General features: G+C 36.2%; 2 protein-coding genes across 4 annotated transcripts in view; one reads left to right on the top strand and one right to left on the bottom strand.

Annotated features, from left to right (window-relative positions):
* Positions 1-432: 432 nt before the first annotated feature.
* On the bottom strand, positions 433-15659 carry LOC106159979 (uncharacterized). 2 transcript variants are annotated; one of them, XM_024076376.2, is made up of 16 exons: positions 15486-15605; positions 14466-14728; positions 13968-14142; positions 13081-13631; positions 11994-12154; positions 9808-9948; positions 9234-9454; positions 8843-8960; positions 8246-8562; positions 7820-8014; positions 7434-7538; positions 6854-7037; positions 6408-6593; positions 5995-6184; positions 4868-5060; positions 433-2235 (listed from the first exon to the last, which is right to left on the bottom strand). In XM_024076376.2, the coding sequence occupies exons 2-16, from the start codon at positions 14717-14719 to the stop codon at positions 979-981; spliced, it is 4248 nt and encodes a 1415-aa protein (XP_023932144.2). In that variant the 5' UTR covers positions 14720-14728; positions 15486-15605; the 3' UTR covers positions 433-978. The 2 variants fall into 2 exon arrangements, with proteins under 2 accessions (XP_023932144.2, XP_013391920.3); XM_013536466.3 differs by having other exon boundaries at positions 434-2235; positions 14466-14736; positions 15486-15659.
* A 192-nt stretch (positions 15660-15851) lies between these two features.
* The window catches only part of LOC106165675 (putative sodium/potassium/calcium exchanger CG1090), a 28941-nt gene continuing 28633 nt past the window's right edge, over positions 15852-16159 (top strand). Inside the window, exon 1 of one of the 2 annotated variants that reach the window (XM_087017126.1) lies at positions 15852-16141. In XM_087017126.1, the coding sequence (XP_086873252.1) occupies positions 15988-16141 (154 nt within the window). In that variant the 5' untranslated portion in view covers positions 15852-15987. The remainder of the gene's footprint in view (positions 16142-16159) is intronic. The other variant, XM_087017119.1, reaches the window with a different exon arrangement.

Raw genomic sequence — 16159 nt, 5'->3', positions numbered from 1 at the left:
TCTCTGCACAGGGTAATGCAGTCCACACTTTTATAAGATAGCTTTACCTTGAAGCACTGGTAGTTACTTCACTTAAACAGATTTAAACAGATGACACTTACATACTTCTCATGTAGAAGAACATTTAATTTTTTATCTCCATTTAACATGTCTTATATAGGCCTGTGTATGGGCCTGTGTAAGATACACAAATAGGGCAACGTTAAAAGAAATTTAAGAAGATACAAATTTTCACAATAATAGTAGATAATCTACTTGTCTAATGAGATTTGTCACTCCACCAGCACCTTTTTTTTTTTTTGTACCAAATTGTGTTTTTCTTTTAATATACATGTTTAAAATGAAATGTCTATGTACTTAATATTGTCTAACAATGATGATATAGTCAAATTCAAATCAAGTTAATAATAAATACTACAAAAAAAAGATATTTGATGTTATTTTATTATAATGTTAAATTTTCTACAAAATTACACTTTAGAAAAATACTTCTTTATCACATTTGGAATGAAGTTACCATTTTAGACAATATGTTAATATGTTCAAAAACACGTTTAATTTGATTAATATCATAGTATACTGAATCCAAAATGTAAACATCTGAAATGATGAACTCAATCCATCTTCCAGGGAAAGGTTCCTGCCTCCTTGGCAAGGCACCTCAAATAAACGGAAAGTGTTCTTCCTGCTCAGCAGGTTAAAAAAGTGAAATCTCATATTTCAGTTATAATAAAAATGCAAATATTGTCACTTTAATGTATGCAGTGTTCAATAAATATGAACAAGTAGGTAAGAAGATAAAATTTTCAGGCAAGTTAGTCATATATATATATATATAAAATACTGACTGTAAGCTATAACTGTTATGAATTTTCTGAGATGTACTATTCATCCTTCTCTTAGTCCTATCTCCATTACTGTCTTGATATATTAACTTAATAGTGATATCTGCACTGTTCACTGGTGTTATTTGGCATTTCAATTACTCTCTGGTGGTGATTCACCTCCAACATTGGGATCTGACAGGTTTTGGGCGTTATCAGTAGTTTCTGACTTTTCATCTTCCAGATTAGCTACTTGTTGTGTTGGGATTCTGCTGTCATGCTCATCTGGTTCATGAACAGTGGTCTTATCTGTTTCATGATCAGCAGTTTCATGACCACTTGTTTCATGACCATTTTCCCCATGACCGTTTTCCTCATGACCATGGGCACTTCCCTGATCACTGAAATCATACAGGTGCTCTGAGGATGCTGCCTGGATGAGGATGGTTGGAGCCAGTGATGGTGAGGCATGGACTGGTTTCTCTACTGGGACTTCCTCATCCCATCGGTGATATGAGGATACCACACTAGGGGTCTCCGATATGGACGGAGTGGACTCTGGGTATCTTTTCCTCAGAATGTCCAGAATCATTTGACTGTCCTGTTCATGGTTATAAGTTTCATCATCAAAGTCCTGCAGTCTGTTGTCACCTTGGGTGGATGACATAGATTTCTGGGTACCCGTAACGATATCACTCCCTAATACTGTCCTTTCATCCTCCTCACTGGCCATGCCCTCCATTTCTGATGTCACCTCTATGTATGACACCCTGTCGGATAGTTCTTTCTCAACCACCTGATCTCTGATGGAGTCTTTATTACTGGATTTAGATTTGGCACTGCTCTTCTGTGATTTCACACTGGATCTGGTTGAGCGCTTGGAGCGACTGGATGATGAGCGCCCTTCAATGGCTGCCTCGATGCGTTTGAGAAGTGGTGTTTTGGCCACCTCCTCAGAGTCTCCTATCGCTGGGTTTGTGTCCTTTGTGGCATTACTCACTCTGCTTGGGCCACGGGATGTGCCAGACGCCCGTGATTTTGAGGTGACATGTTCTTCTTCCTTCTCCTCTTCACCCTCCCAATCTTCCTCACTTTCCTCAGACGTCTCCTCATCAGAGACATTGGAGAGAGCTTGGGAAACCAGAGATCCTGGCTTGCTGCGACGTTTCGAGCCTCTCGACTGTGAAAGCTCCTCAGTGCCTGTTTTTATGGTTGAAGTCTCTTCATCCTCATCTTCTTCCTCCTCCTCATCCCCCTCCAGTATCCTCTCAAGTTCATCATCTGCAGTTGGGGTGAACATGTTCTGCTCCCTGACATTGCTGACCGGAGAAGGTGTCCTTGATGTGACCTTGACCTCTGGAGGAGCTGGGGTGTTGGTGACACTGCGCATCTTCTGCTCAAGAGCCAACTCCTTGAAGAAGAAAATAAAAATATTGTGTTCATATGATTTTCCAGTAATAATTGGAACAATGGAAAAAATTGATAAAAATCAATAATCATTTATCAATGTGAGAAAAATTGTTTCAAAATTATCATTGTTTTCATCAAAGGGTTTTCTTAATTGAAAGTATTAGCTACTTGTATGCTATGAAAATAATATCAAAAAGAACCTCAGTAATGGTCAAATAAAATTTACAGTCTCATATAAACTGTATTCACTAAATGAAAACTAGGACCACAAAGTAAATACATTTGGTGGTACATGGTATAATGATCTTAAATATAAGTTCCTGCAGCAAAAGTTCTTTCATATGCTAAACAAATCTCAATAACATTTGTTAAAGTGAAAAATAACCATCATTTGTTTGTTCAAGCAGGTAAAATGGGGGACAAACAACTTAAACACTGGACGACATTTGGTTTTGACCAACACATCTTCGAGGGAAAAATTATTGTGGTCACACAAACATGTAGCAGACAATAGGTTTTAATGAATCAGATGTGAAAGCTAACATTTGATATTGACAGTCAGGACTGGACAAGTATATCATCAGTACTTTCATGCCTGGGTGAGTCATGGAACAGAACACATGTAATATACTAGAGCCCTGTTCACATCAGAGCTAAATTGGACTTGATTCAGACAGTGTCAGAAGACCAGACTGTTTAGCATGTCTTTTTCGTCAACCCGAGTTTTTTTTCTGGGTCACTTTGTAATCTGGTCATTTGATAATATCATTTTTTTTCTGAGTCTAATTAAGTCCTGCTGTGAACACGGCAGAACATACACAGACAATGTCAGGATCTTTCTTGCCACCAGGTCAAACATGCAGCACTTGGTACACACATACTCATACATAATGTGAGTCATAATAATAACAACTTTACATTCAATGAATTGGAAATAAAACTAATCTGGAGAAGAACAAAAGGTGAATTCTCCCTGTGGCTTCCCTGAAGCTGATTATTCCACATGTCTTTACTGAAATCAATAAAGTAGGGCACTTCTTATGTTGAAAGCCAGGTTTTCAGTCCATGTGAACTAATATCTTTTAAAAAGAAGGATATTAATTGATGGCAATTAGATTTTCTATAGAAGTGAAAAATTATTGCTGTCATTCAATTTGCATGGCACTTAATCACCGCACCTGCAGCCACAGTCCACCAACAGACCAAGGGATACTATTACATACATGTAGTGGTCACACCTGCCTTAACTATAACAGCCAACTGGACACTGGACAGCTCTAACACTGACCGTCAAAGGTACTCATGGATACAGGATTTACTATGGCTAAATCAGGGGAAGGGGGCGAGACAAAATTTTGAAGAGCTTTGCTCTGTATCTTTGCATGATACCTAGTATACACTGCATACTGTACATATAGTATATAAAGGTATCCTATCTGGGATTTTTCCCACCAAATTTTTTTTTCCTTAAAAAATATTCCTACATAAGAATCAAAGCTTGAATGGTCCCCACACTTAGCTTTGATGTTGTACCAGTAGAATGTTTGCTATCAAATGACTGAGTTCTTAATTACTGGCCAGTTACTTGGGTCTCCATGTCTTTCTGGGTAAACTGAGGATGATCGTGCAGTATTTCTCATGATATTCAGTCATGTAATATATTGTCAAGGAAATTCATAAAATATATTTCAGTTTAACTATCTGATTTCACATTGGAATAAAAGGCAAAATATATACATATACATACATGCATACATATACCAGCAGTGTGTGTAGATGAAGACATATATATATAGATATACTAATATGGTTACAACAGCCTGAGGTTAAAGAGCAAAGTTCTATCCCTACATGTCAACATAGTGGATAGAATGGACAAGTTGAGAATGTTGTAAGACGTGTAAGTTTCTCTCCTCAAGAAGTTCTGGCATACACGAAGTATTAGGAAGCGAGTTAAGATGTGCCTTTAGGGATCTGAGAACAGCAATAATAGCAGCAACTGTCACACCTTTCTAAAAAGGGGATTGACAAAAGAATGCCTGAATGACAAGGAAGAATGCTTGCGTGATGGTGCCATGTAATTTCCGCACTGAACAATAATAAATTCTCATAAAGTGACAATAATATGTAACTCTCAGTGTTAGCTACCAAACAATCTTGTTTTTTCTCTCCCTTTTTCTACATAACAATAGAGACAATAGTAATTGAATACCTGGGACTGTGAGTCATACACAGTGCCCCCAAGCTCTCATTTCAGGTAACAGGAAAGAAAAATTAAGATGCTCCATTAATGTGTAAATTCTTATTTGAAGTCACTGATTAACTGCTGCATTATTAATAAATAAAGACTGAGTCACTAGTCACGGTGTAATACATGGAGGACCTATAATTTCAAAGGAAGAATGATTTTTTATCAACCAGATATAGTGTAAAATGGGGGGGTGGGGGGATGTGGGACAAATCAGTGTGGGGAAACGAGAAAACTTCTGACCACTAATATTTAGATGTCAAAGTAATATTTATATGTCACACGTAGACCAATTTTTAAATGCAGATGGTGTATGTTTGTTTGTGTATAGGTGTAATGGGGGGGTGGGGGGGGAGTTGTTGGTCAAATGTTGTGGGGAACTCACCTCAGCAGGTCCAGGGCGGTACAACATGCGTGCCAGGTTATACTCTTTATCATCGATGGCCTCATTGACCGTGATCTGGGCACAGATGTTGCTCTTGGTACACAGCTTGCGCACCTCATTCTTAATCTGCAGCACCATGTCTGTCTCCTCCGTGGCACTGATGCCGAATGTTGCCAGCGCCTGGGCAATCTGTCTACAAAACATCAAAGGAAAAGATATATTTTTATATCATCATAATTGCAGGCTGCACTCTTTGACTTAGGGCTACTTTTTCATATCAGTTTCAACCTACCTAAAATCAAGTTAAAACATGGCTGGCTAAAATATGTTTTCCCACATTTAAAAAAAAGATGTAAAATATGAATTAAAATCAATTTAAACCTACTAAAAATCAAGTTTTAAGAAAGATAGTTAAAATATGATTTCCCATGTTAAAAAAAAGATATAAAAAATGAATTAAAAAACTTATTTTAAAACAAGGTTTAAACCATACTAAAGCAATAATGTTAAATCAACTCTGAGAATGTCTAAATCAAAACTTTTTAAAACTTCTGTTATGTGACAAATGATATACACATATGGTAGCACATGTGTGAGCTCGCATGTTTGTATGACCACATCAAAGAGGTATGCAAATGTTAAAGATGTAAGATACTTGGAAAAATAGGTGGTCAATTTGCTGCAGATTGTGTCCTCGTTTTGATATTTTGTCAGGACACAGCTGATTATGATCATTTTGTGCTCTAAGTAAACTTGTCACACAAAAACTGAGCAGTGCTTTTTCTTTCAAAATATTCTTTTTTTTTTAATTCCCACATGTGTATATGTAATTGATGGGAATCAGAATTTCATGAAGTCTCATATATCATAATATGGATTCCCTTTAAAAAATACTTGTAATCAATTAAGCACTGTAGCAGTAGAAGTAGAAAAACTCATTCTACATAGAACATTTTATGGCATTCAATATTTAAACTTGACAAATTACAGAAATTGACTTTGAAAAATGATACAGCACTAAAAATAGTGATGCTTCATCTCAAATACATTTAGATAAGCACTGACTGCTGCTGCTCCCTATTGTGTGAACAGAACACTAAAAAAAATAATAAAACAGATTTACTTACTTCTTAACCATAGGGTCTGGCTCAACAAGAAACTTGTCCTGCAGTATCTGAGTGACTTCTTCATCATTCATGTTCAGTGCAACAATTGTGTGGCATGCCTCGGCACGCACGCCTGCCTGGTCCTCGAAACGAAATGCCCAGATGACACAATCTCTTACTTCCTCCGTCTCTTTACCAATCCTTCCCATTGCTGAATTTTTAATAAATTAAAAAATATATGCTTCACACTAGAAAATGGATATTAAAATGATAGTAAATTTGTTAAATTTTCAGGGCAAAAATTTTTTTCTGTTATTGTGATGGTATCTACAGCATAAAAAGTATGGATTCAAGTCATAAGCAACTGAAAATAAATCACAGCTGTTTTCACAAAAAAAAACAGCTTTAACTTTATACTATTGTGCATTTGTTACCTTTAATGGCATGAGCTTTTATCTTCCAGACTCTCTCATATGTAGCCAAGTAGACTAGCTTGTCTATCACATCAGGCTCCTCAATCTGAAGCATCCCGGCTGCTTGGCATGCAGCAATCTTAGCCGCGATGTAGTCATCATCAAAACACTTCAGGAATGATGGAAGCAACTTGGAAGTCATAATTTCTGCAAGTAAAAATAGACATTATTACTGATCAGAAACTGATTTTTTTTCACTTTCAAAATCCCAATTGCTTTGGCAGTAATTTGAAGTTATTTGATGCTAGTAACTTTTGTAAAATTTGTTTTTAATGGCAGGAAAGACACCGCAAAATCAATACCTAATACAAAGTTGAATCAATTTTATTTTTATAAAAAATCCAAATGTTTTCCAGTCTATTCCTATGTGTAAAATATAACACAAGATTTAAAGAAGAGTTTCTTACTGAGGTAGCCCACTTTGACAATGGCATCAACTCTGATGTTTGCATCACTGCTGGTTAACCTCTCCCTGAGTTGGTCATGAATATCCTTGCCATGGCCGCTCTTCCCCAGGGTCTGGGCCGCCGCTTTACGCACCTCACTGTGCCAGTCATTCCACATCAGACAGGTTAACTTCTGAGCTATATCCTATATAATAATTGGAATCAACTTATAGTCAATTTATAAGGGACTGTTAAAAATCCATTGTCTATCTGAGAAATAAAATGACCCCAGAAAGGAGACATCTAGTTTTATTTGTATTTTGTTATTACTTCAAAATAAAAACCAATATCGATTACACATTTGAAACAAAAGTCAGGAGCTACATCAGGGGCAGATGGAAGCCATCTTCTGGGTCTTCCAGAAGATGGTCAGAATTTTTCAAGTTTACACTGACAGGCATCTATTTTTTCTGTTGGAAGACGGTCAAAAATGGAGGATGAATTAACAATGATCATTTGGAAGACTGTCAGAAAATATCTCTGGATCTGCCCACGGACATATAAAGAAAGTCATATCTGTTTTTGCTGTGTTATAGCATACCCTGTTAATTTTCCCATACAGTTTGACCATGACCTTGCAGGCCATCACCCTGTGTCTCCAGCTACTGCTGTTCAACTGTTCTGCCAGCATGGAGTAGGGCAATGTCTGAAATAGAATGAATGGCTCTCTAATCATATGCAATGTACAGTAGGTATAATATAAAAAATAAAATATTCATGTGAACACATGCAAAATGTGTTTCTTGTACACAATACAAAAACACATATTCTCTTAACATACAGGAATTTACTGATAACTTGAAAGAAGTTAACAGCTAATTGCTTCAGGTATCATGATGCCATTTAAAAAATACATTTATTTCTTGTTTCTACCTGCTACTGATTTTTAAAATTTTCAATAATTTAAAGATATTCTACAGCTCTTACAGAGTTAACACTGAGCCTGGCTAGAAGATGAGCACATCTCTCATGGCTGATCAGATCCTCCTGTGTCATCAGCTGGTGAACCAGCTCACCCACCACCTCAGAGTCACACACACCAAAGTGGGCCAAACACTGGGCAGCGGCCCAGCGGTCCACAGACTTCTCTTTCCTCAGAGTTTCCCTCAAAATCTTTTCTCCCTAGAAGTAAAGGAGTGGTTTTCAGAATTCTAAGAAAATAAAGCAGAAGATCATTTTGAAACCCATACTAATCTGATGCAAAAAAAAAGAAAACCAAATCTGAAAAACTGTTAAACTTTGTAAGAGAATGTTTTAACTTTTATTTAATAGCTTTGTATATATTTCATTATATATTTCATTATATTTCCATCCAGTTCTAAGTCACTTTAAACTACACAACAGAATCCCTACCTCAGGATGTGGCCTATTCAGAGAAAACAGTGTGATAGCAGCTGCCCTGCGGACGTGCTGGTTTGTATCTTGAAGCAGACACTCCAAAGCCACAAACAATTTCTCAGGCAGCGTGCTGACGTGATCCTCCTCCTCTACATGTGAGTGAATCTGTATCCCTGGCTCTGGGGGAGGTCTGTACTCTGCTGCCTTAGCAATGGTGGTTATAGCCTTTAGGCGCACATGTGGGTGTAAGTCCTGCATGTCCACTATGAGGTCATCAGGGGTGCTGTCTGCATACCGGTCATTCAGGTTCCAGCGATGCTTCCAGTCATCGACTAAGGAAAAAAGATACGACTCATCAGTTTTATAGTGAGACAGACAAATAATAGTGCACTATTACTATTAAAAGTTACTGGTATTATTTGTGTCCACAAATGGGAAAGCTAGCAATGTTTAGAAATGCCTTAGTGGACAGGGATTTATTCAGTCTTTTATTTAGAAGTCTGGTCATTCTATGGCTTCAAATGATTGAGTTTTGACATGAATCATTTGTCTTTATAAAATAGTAAGAAGATTTGAAAAAAATAAATTAGATTATACTTGGTGTATGCTTACCAATTCTCAAAAGAGACAAATTCCCTTTCTTGATCTTCCGTAGTTTTGTTGGATCTGGAAGATTGTCGTCTTCTAAGTCAGCTCCAGGCTGTTTTAAGTTCAGCAACTCAGCAGTGTCCTGCAATTTTAAAAAAGCGCAATGATAACAAATTCTGATGATTCAAAAATGCATCTATTCACTGTATTGACAAAAGTTTACCTAGATTCAATATAATTTCTTTTTAGCTCATTTAAAGTACCATGATATTAATTTGAAATAAAAATCTATAAAATCACCTTATTAGTCTCACAACTGGTGGAAAAATAAATTTGAAAAAAAGATTAAGTTCAACATGTATTTTAATACAATATTCCATCTTTTAACTAAGAACTATAGCTCATAACTATTTACATCAATAGGTTCGGGTAGGTCCTTCCACCTGTGTAAACCCTTGGTGATCTTCTTGCTCTTCTTGGCTTCCTTGAGACGCTTTTGTCTCTCCTCATCTGTTTCTGGGAACCAGGATTCTGGGTCGTCTGGATATTTTCTCTGCAAAACTTTCCTGTACCTGTTCAGATTTTCCAGGACAATTTTGCTTTTGTCGCCAAACACCTGATGTACCTGCTTAGTTCCTGGATGTTCAAAAAAAGTTTTGTTACAGCAGTAGCACTTAAAATTCTGACCTTAATCTTAGAACTCTAAACTTACTAATGGATGCATGTATGTACACAAGAAAAATATATTTTCATACATTTATAAACAAAGGTAAACATCAATTTGTTCATAACCTACAAATGTGTACACCAACAGAGCTACAAATTAAATATAAATTACTTCATTTAAAGAACAAATAAATATTTCAAGAGCATCCTTTTTTTTCAGATACATCTGAATTTTCTAAGAGGGTGTGTCCTTTTTTAACCTTTTGTATGTGTCAAGCAAATTTGAAGCTTGATTCAACCTGTCTATGTCAAGTTTTGCCCACCTGTAAGCCACTCCTGCTGGAACATGTTGTCTGTCATGAACATCTTTTCTCCACAGTGGGGATTCATGAAGTCATTCAAGGTGGGTGGCGGGAGAGATTTCCTGGGGATAACCTCAATGTTTCCTGCAGTTCTGTTGATGGCTAAAAAATTAGAAAAAAAAAATTAAAATAATATGAAATATATATTACCAAGGGGGTATTTGTGGCTGTATATTTCATGCAACAAATAAAACATGCCAAATTTTGGAATTAAAAAAAATAAAGTAAGCATAACTTTCTTCAAAGAGGTAAAATTTAAATGATTTCTATCAATACCTACACAAATTTTGGTACAGCAAAACCAAAAAAAAAAAAAAAAAAATCACCATATTGTAAAGTAAAATATTTTAGATAATTCAAAATATAATGACATATCTGCACAACCTATTCGAAGCTGGTTGAAATAAGCTACTACTCTGCGTGTCTGATACTGACATTAGTACTTTGCAGGTCCTTCTCACAAATAGTCACAACCAATGCACAACATCTCTCGTTCACAACAAGCACAATTGGAAATAGAAATACTCCATGTACCATATGAAGTATTGTACATCTAAAACTTTTTTTCTCTATTACATAGAGCCTCAGTACATATAAGCATACATGTATAATATATACATATAACAATCTTGGGTGTCACAACATATAACTTTTCTTAAATATAAAGGATTGTTTTTTTAAATTGAAAACAATAATTGTAATAAAAGTAGCTGCTTTGTGGGCATTACATACAACACAAACTGGTACACTAATAATAGTGGCACGGAAATGGACACAACTGCACAGTTTACATGAGCATTTTTCTTACGTTTTAAAAGAGGAATTAGAATTGACAAAGAAAAGCCTGGAATAACCACAGTAAGCAAACTTTCTGGACCATGAGTAGTCACAAGATTGACATTTTGTGATCTAGATTTTTTCTTGCTAATCTAAATGACCAATTTTCAGAGAGGAAATATCTAAAAGTTTACAGCAACCAGTAGAACATTTTCTTCATTTCAGAGAATCTATAACAACAAAAGCAGAAATAATTATATACTTCATGTCATCTTACCCATTTCCGTCAATAAACCAACTTAGTAAAACAGAAAAGGGAAACATGTACATTTTGTGAGACAAAGTCATGCACACATATATTTATATCTCCTCCATATCGTGTACTACATGATCACATTAGTAAAGTAACTTGACAAACACAATATATAGGTTCATGATGATGATGATGATGATGATGATGATGATAAAATACATGTACAGTAGGTTGATTGATATTTGGCCAGTTAAGGCCACACGCACACACGCACGCATGCACGCACACACACAGACACACATATATATTTAATGTCACTGAAATCTACATTTAACGGGAAATTGCACATGCACATCATGAATTCACCTTTCGACAGGAAATTAAACCATGTGAAAATAAGTAATGGGTGGGTTGCGGTGGGCGTTGGATCTCAGATGCTGTATATGAGTAGGTAGAATCTACACTTGATTGATTACATATTCCAGTAAGCAAGCAATATAATGACAAACAGGTGATGCAACCAAACAATATTTCAGTTATCTCAGTTTTTGTACAGGAACAGATCCTAGATCACTAATTAGTCCACCCATCATAAAAGAGGCAAATCAGACATATTACATCGCTCCATCATTTAAAGCAATGCTTTTAATGCACATTTCTTCTTCTTCATGTGCCATCACTGATGCGGTGCTTGATATTTTGCCAAAGGTTTCTGTTTCTCACCCATTACCAAAGGTGTCTTGTTGGTAAATCAAAATTGTCAAGGAAGGTCTTGATGCATCAAGAAAAATGCCAAATCAATCACTTTGTCCTGAATCACCAAACACAACTGAATAATTTATGAAAAGTCAAACCAACACGAACCACAACGAACCAGCACAAGCCAGTGAAAACCAGCACAATTAGCACTGATTCCACACTTCAGTGACTCATCATAAAAGCTGTGATTTTTAAGCTACGTCCTGATTTTTGCAGAATATATGCACACCTGGCTCTACTGATATAAATTCTGCAAAGGATATATTGGCATCATACTGAATTAATAATTTCGTTACTTTCCAGTTTAAACCTGTAGCGTAATCTGGGAAGAAACTTCATGCAATGCAATCTACTTCACCTGCTTGAGCTCTCGCCTGGTGCTTCCTTTCTCTTCTAAGTCCAGCTGGCTGTCGATAAAATGTGGCTTTATTTCTATCAGAGTATGGGACAGTGGTGAGATCCAGGGACTCCTCATCACTGTCATCAAAACCTGGAGTCTGAGTGGCACGATCCAGTAATCTGAAATAAGGCATTTGTCATCATCATTAATATGTTATTTTTTTAAAGTAGTTTTTATGATTTCAATAAAATATTTCATTTTTTTTCTTTTTTGGGGGGCGAGGAGGTGTAAAATATATGGAAAACATCTTAATACTTCTGCTACGAAATTTGATGTTAATATTATATTTTATTGTAATAAAGAGCAGTTCAATCTATATTGCAACTGGTTTATTTAAGATTCAACTACAATCTTGCCAAGCACTAATAATTTTTTTTGGGGGGGGGTGCATTGGTGGAAAATACTAAATAATATTTAAAAATAATAATGACAGTAACAATAATGATCTCTCAATTTATATATATATATATTCTATGCAATCCACAATATGGTCCTTATTTATATTGACTTCATATAGCACACTGTGCTTGGCTGTCACCTTGATCAGTTAATGAACATAAAAAATGAGAAAACTACTTGAGAATACCATAGAAGGCTACCATAATGAAAAAAAAAAATTAAAATCAGTTAAAAAAATTTAAACAAATTTAAAAAAAATTGCCATAAATGACTTCTGATTTGGTCTGGTTTGTTTTGCATTATGGTAGACAAGCACATAATTTTAAGGTCATTTTTTGTGGTTTTTAGGTTCATTAAACAATCAAGGTGACAGCTGAGCATGTGTCCTGTCACGTATACATCTAATGGAAACTGCTTATCACTAAGTGAACAAACCGTGAAATATTTAATCGCTTCCAGTTACTACTTAATTACCAATATTAATAAATAAAAAAGCAACTGATAGGGGAAGGTTAACTTGGAGCCAAGTAAAGGAAACTAAAGCCAATCATTAACATCACTATATCAAATTTGATATGAAAAAAATGGCCTCAAAACTACGTGTTGCACCAAAAAGAAAGTTAACAAAAATGAACTGTCTCCTTACATTTCTTCCTGCCTCCTGAACTTTTTCTTGGGTGTTTCCAACTCTCTCTTTTTGAACATTGAAAAACTCGTCTCACTAGCATCATCAGGCACCAGTTCTGTGGTGGACGGTTTTCCATATTTGGCCGACAAAAGGTGTTCCAGGTCTTTCTGGTGTTCATCTGGCAGCATCTTCTGATGCACAATCCACTGGGCTGTTCTTTTACTCAATTTACTGATAAGATGCGAGTCCCAATCTGCTCTCAGTTTTTTCGAAAATTTACCAGCAGCTTTTCCGCCATCCAGTTCATCCTCTTCCTCTTGGTCTAATTCTTTAGACTTTCTCTCTGTTGGTCCAGTTTTAAAAGATTTTACTTTGCTTTTAGTTGGGCTGCTAGGTGATGCTTCAGTTAAAAATACCCCACTTGCTGATGTGGAGATTTGGCGTCCGTCTGTTAAATCGTCCTCTTGATCCTCGTCCACCATATCCTCTTCTTTTTGTATTTTTTGCAATAGATCCTCCTCTTGCTTAGACATTTCTAATGCCTTTTTCATTATTCTTCTTTTTAAAGGCTAAAAAATAATTATCAATAGGCATCAAATATTCCATTAAGAAATCAATAACACATCAGAGACTTACTGAATATAGTATGTTAAGAAACATAATAATCATACAGGCCCATAGCCAGCAATTGCAAAAGGTGGGTTCTTTTTTGAAAATGTGGACCTTTAGTCATAAAACCTTTGTTTACCTAGATTAGATTTACCAAGAACGGACCTTTTCTCAGCAAAAAGGGGGGTTCTTTTGGGACTGTCATATGTACACTACATGACTACACAAAAGCAGCATACATCTAGCAGAAAATATATCAAAATTTGAGAAGAATTTTAAAAAATTGGTTATCTTACTTTCAGATAATGTGGCCCAGTGCTTTTCAGGTGGCATGGTTGGTGTTTCTTATCTGAGCCTCTGAGGTAAAACCTTCCCATGGCCTGAGAGGTTTTCTTAGGTAAATGCAGGAAATTTGGCAACTTTAAGGCATCTTGTAGATACTTGCTATCATAAGGCAATGCATGAAAACACCTGAAACAATAAGATTATTTATTAATAAATTATCTATCAAATTATGAGCACATATCTGGCCAGGTGTATTTTAACTATTTAAAAAAAAAATAAAAATAACCTTTTGCTTTTAAGTTTGATTCAATCAACTTACATAACATATTTTCTCCAACCCATAACAAGACTTCTACCCATTATTACTCCAACAGATTTAGTTTAGATAGATGAGGTGCAAGTGCTATGTTGTTTTTGCCATGGGTATGAAATATATCAATAATAATTGAAATGTCATTGGCATTATATTGTGCAGATTAGAATACCAAGCAAATCAGTTTGTTCATCACCTATCTTGTACCACATCTTCGCTGAAGGAGAGCCCTGTGCTGATCTTCTTCAAATAATGTGCATTCAAATCACTGGAGTCTTTCTGAGTGGAACTGTACACTATTCCAGGACCTCTGGCTAGAGGTCCATCTTGGCTGCTGAGTTGTGATGAAGTCCTGACAGTGTATTCACGTTCATCAGCACCAACGTGAGGCACTTGTACCCTTGATGCACAAGGAAAGAGCACTGGTGGACCTCCCAGTTTATCTGCCATTTTGAAAATCTGTAATACTAATGGAAAATTGCAATTTAAGAAATTGTGATATGTGATCTGTGTTTAAGTAATCATGATGGGTAAAAACATGGTTATATATGTATTACTGAGACTCCCTAAAACTACAGACTCCTAGTTAACTTAAATATAATGGGGTTGATTATTCTGTCAACAGAAAAATAAACTGGTTGCCTTTACAGCAGCATGAGGATGGAGGAGGTGAGAGGTAAGATAAAGTTTTAAAAGTTTCAGCATCATGGTGAATGTGCAAGCTGTTCATCCTTTTACAGTTATAACCACCCATAGCTTTCATGCATTAGAAAAGCAACACATACATGTATCAGAGATGATATACAGGAATCCTTATACATGGATGTTCATGCTATGACTTAAATCCTAGAAAATGCCATCTATTCATACCTGGCAACAAGCTGTTGTATCACACGTACATGTATTTCAAACACATTACTCAGTAGATGCATACATGTACACCTGTATATATCTAAAATCTATTAAAGAACCAAATCTATGTGTTGAAAATCAAAAAGTCTATAGTCCGACAAAGAGGACCTGTCTGTGTCACCATAAGTAAGTAATCTATTACAGGTGGGAGGATCCATAAAGACCATTCGTTAAAGCAACAAGGACTCCCATAACCCTGTTGAAATTGTAAACATTCGACATACATTTACTTACATTACATGTTGTAAGTAATGCTCATACGAGTTACTGTTCAAGGCTTTAAGTTCACTTATTTAACCCCTACCTTCTACAAATGATAAACATCAATCAAAACAGGCCAGAATCCAAGTGAGTTCTTATCCGAAATTTGAAAGACATGTAAAGCACTGTCCGCCATGTTGTTTGCGCTGGTTTCTATGGGACAATAAGCTTATCTTGAAGTCTCTGCTGCCCTCTATTCAACATCCGCTTTTTGGATCAGTCCATTTAGTAGAAAAAGGGGACACCTAAGAGGAAATATTTTCTTGGCTTTCCCTCTTTCTTATCATAAAAGTAACATTTTCATAAATTATTATTTCTAAATGAAGTTAAAAGGTAGTAGCAATGCGTGCACTGTCTTATAATTTCTTTCTGGTCACTAATTTAAAATCGTAAACAAATATCCTGATCTCCCTTGGGATGCGATCACCGGCAAAGTGCCTGTTGGTTGAGGATAATGTGTGAGGGCACGATATGCGGAATCGCTCTATGACGATATGGGGTACTTTTGAGCACCAAGCAGACAAATGTGGGACTTTTGACGGAGAATGAGATATAGAATACGTAGATATATCAGGGGAGCCTTATTCCTCTTGGTGCTCGGTGGATTTGCCTTATGGAGGACCGCCGTGCAGCCGGATGCGGCCGTCGACACAGATTTTATCGACGATGGAATCGTCATCCGAAGCGATAGCATTAAACGTAGGTTTTATAGTGACA

Source organism: Lingula anatina, chromosome 1 (assembly GCF_051362555.1).
Source record: "Lingula anatina isolate TDL-2025a chromosome 1, LinAna3.0, whole genome shotgun sequence".
Taxonomy (NCBI): Eukaryota; Metazoa; Brachiopoda; class Lingulata; order Lingulida; family Lingulidae; genus Lingula; species Lingula anatina.
The sequence above is the reverse complement of the archived record's forward strand: the minus strand, read 5'-3'. Positions and strand labels throughout refer to the sequence as shown.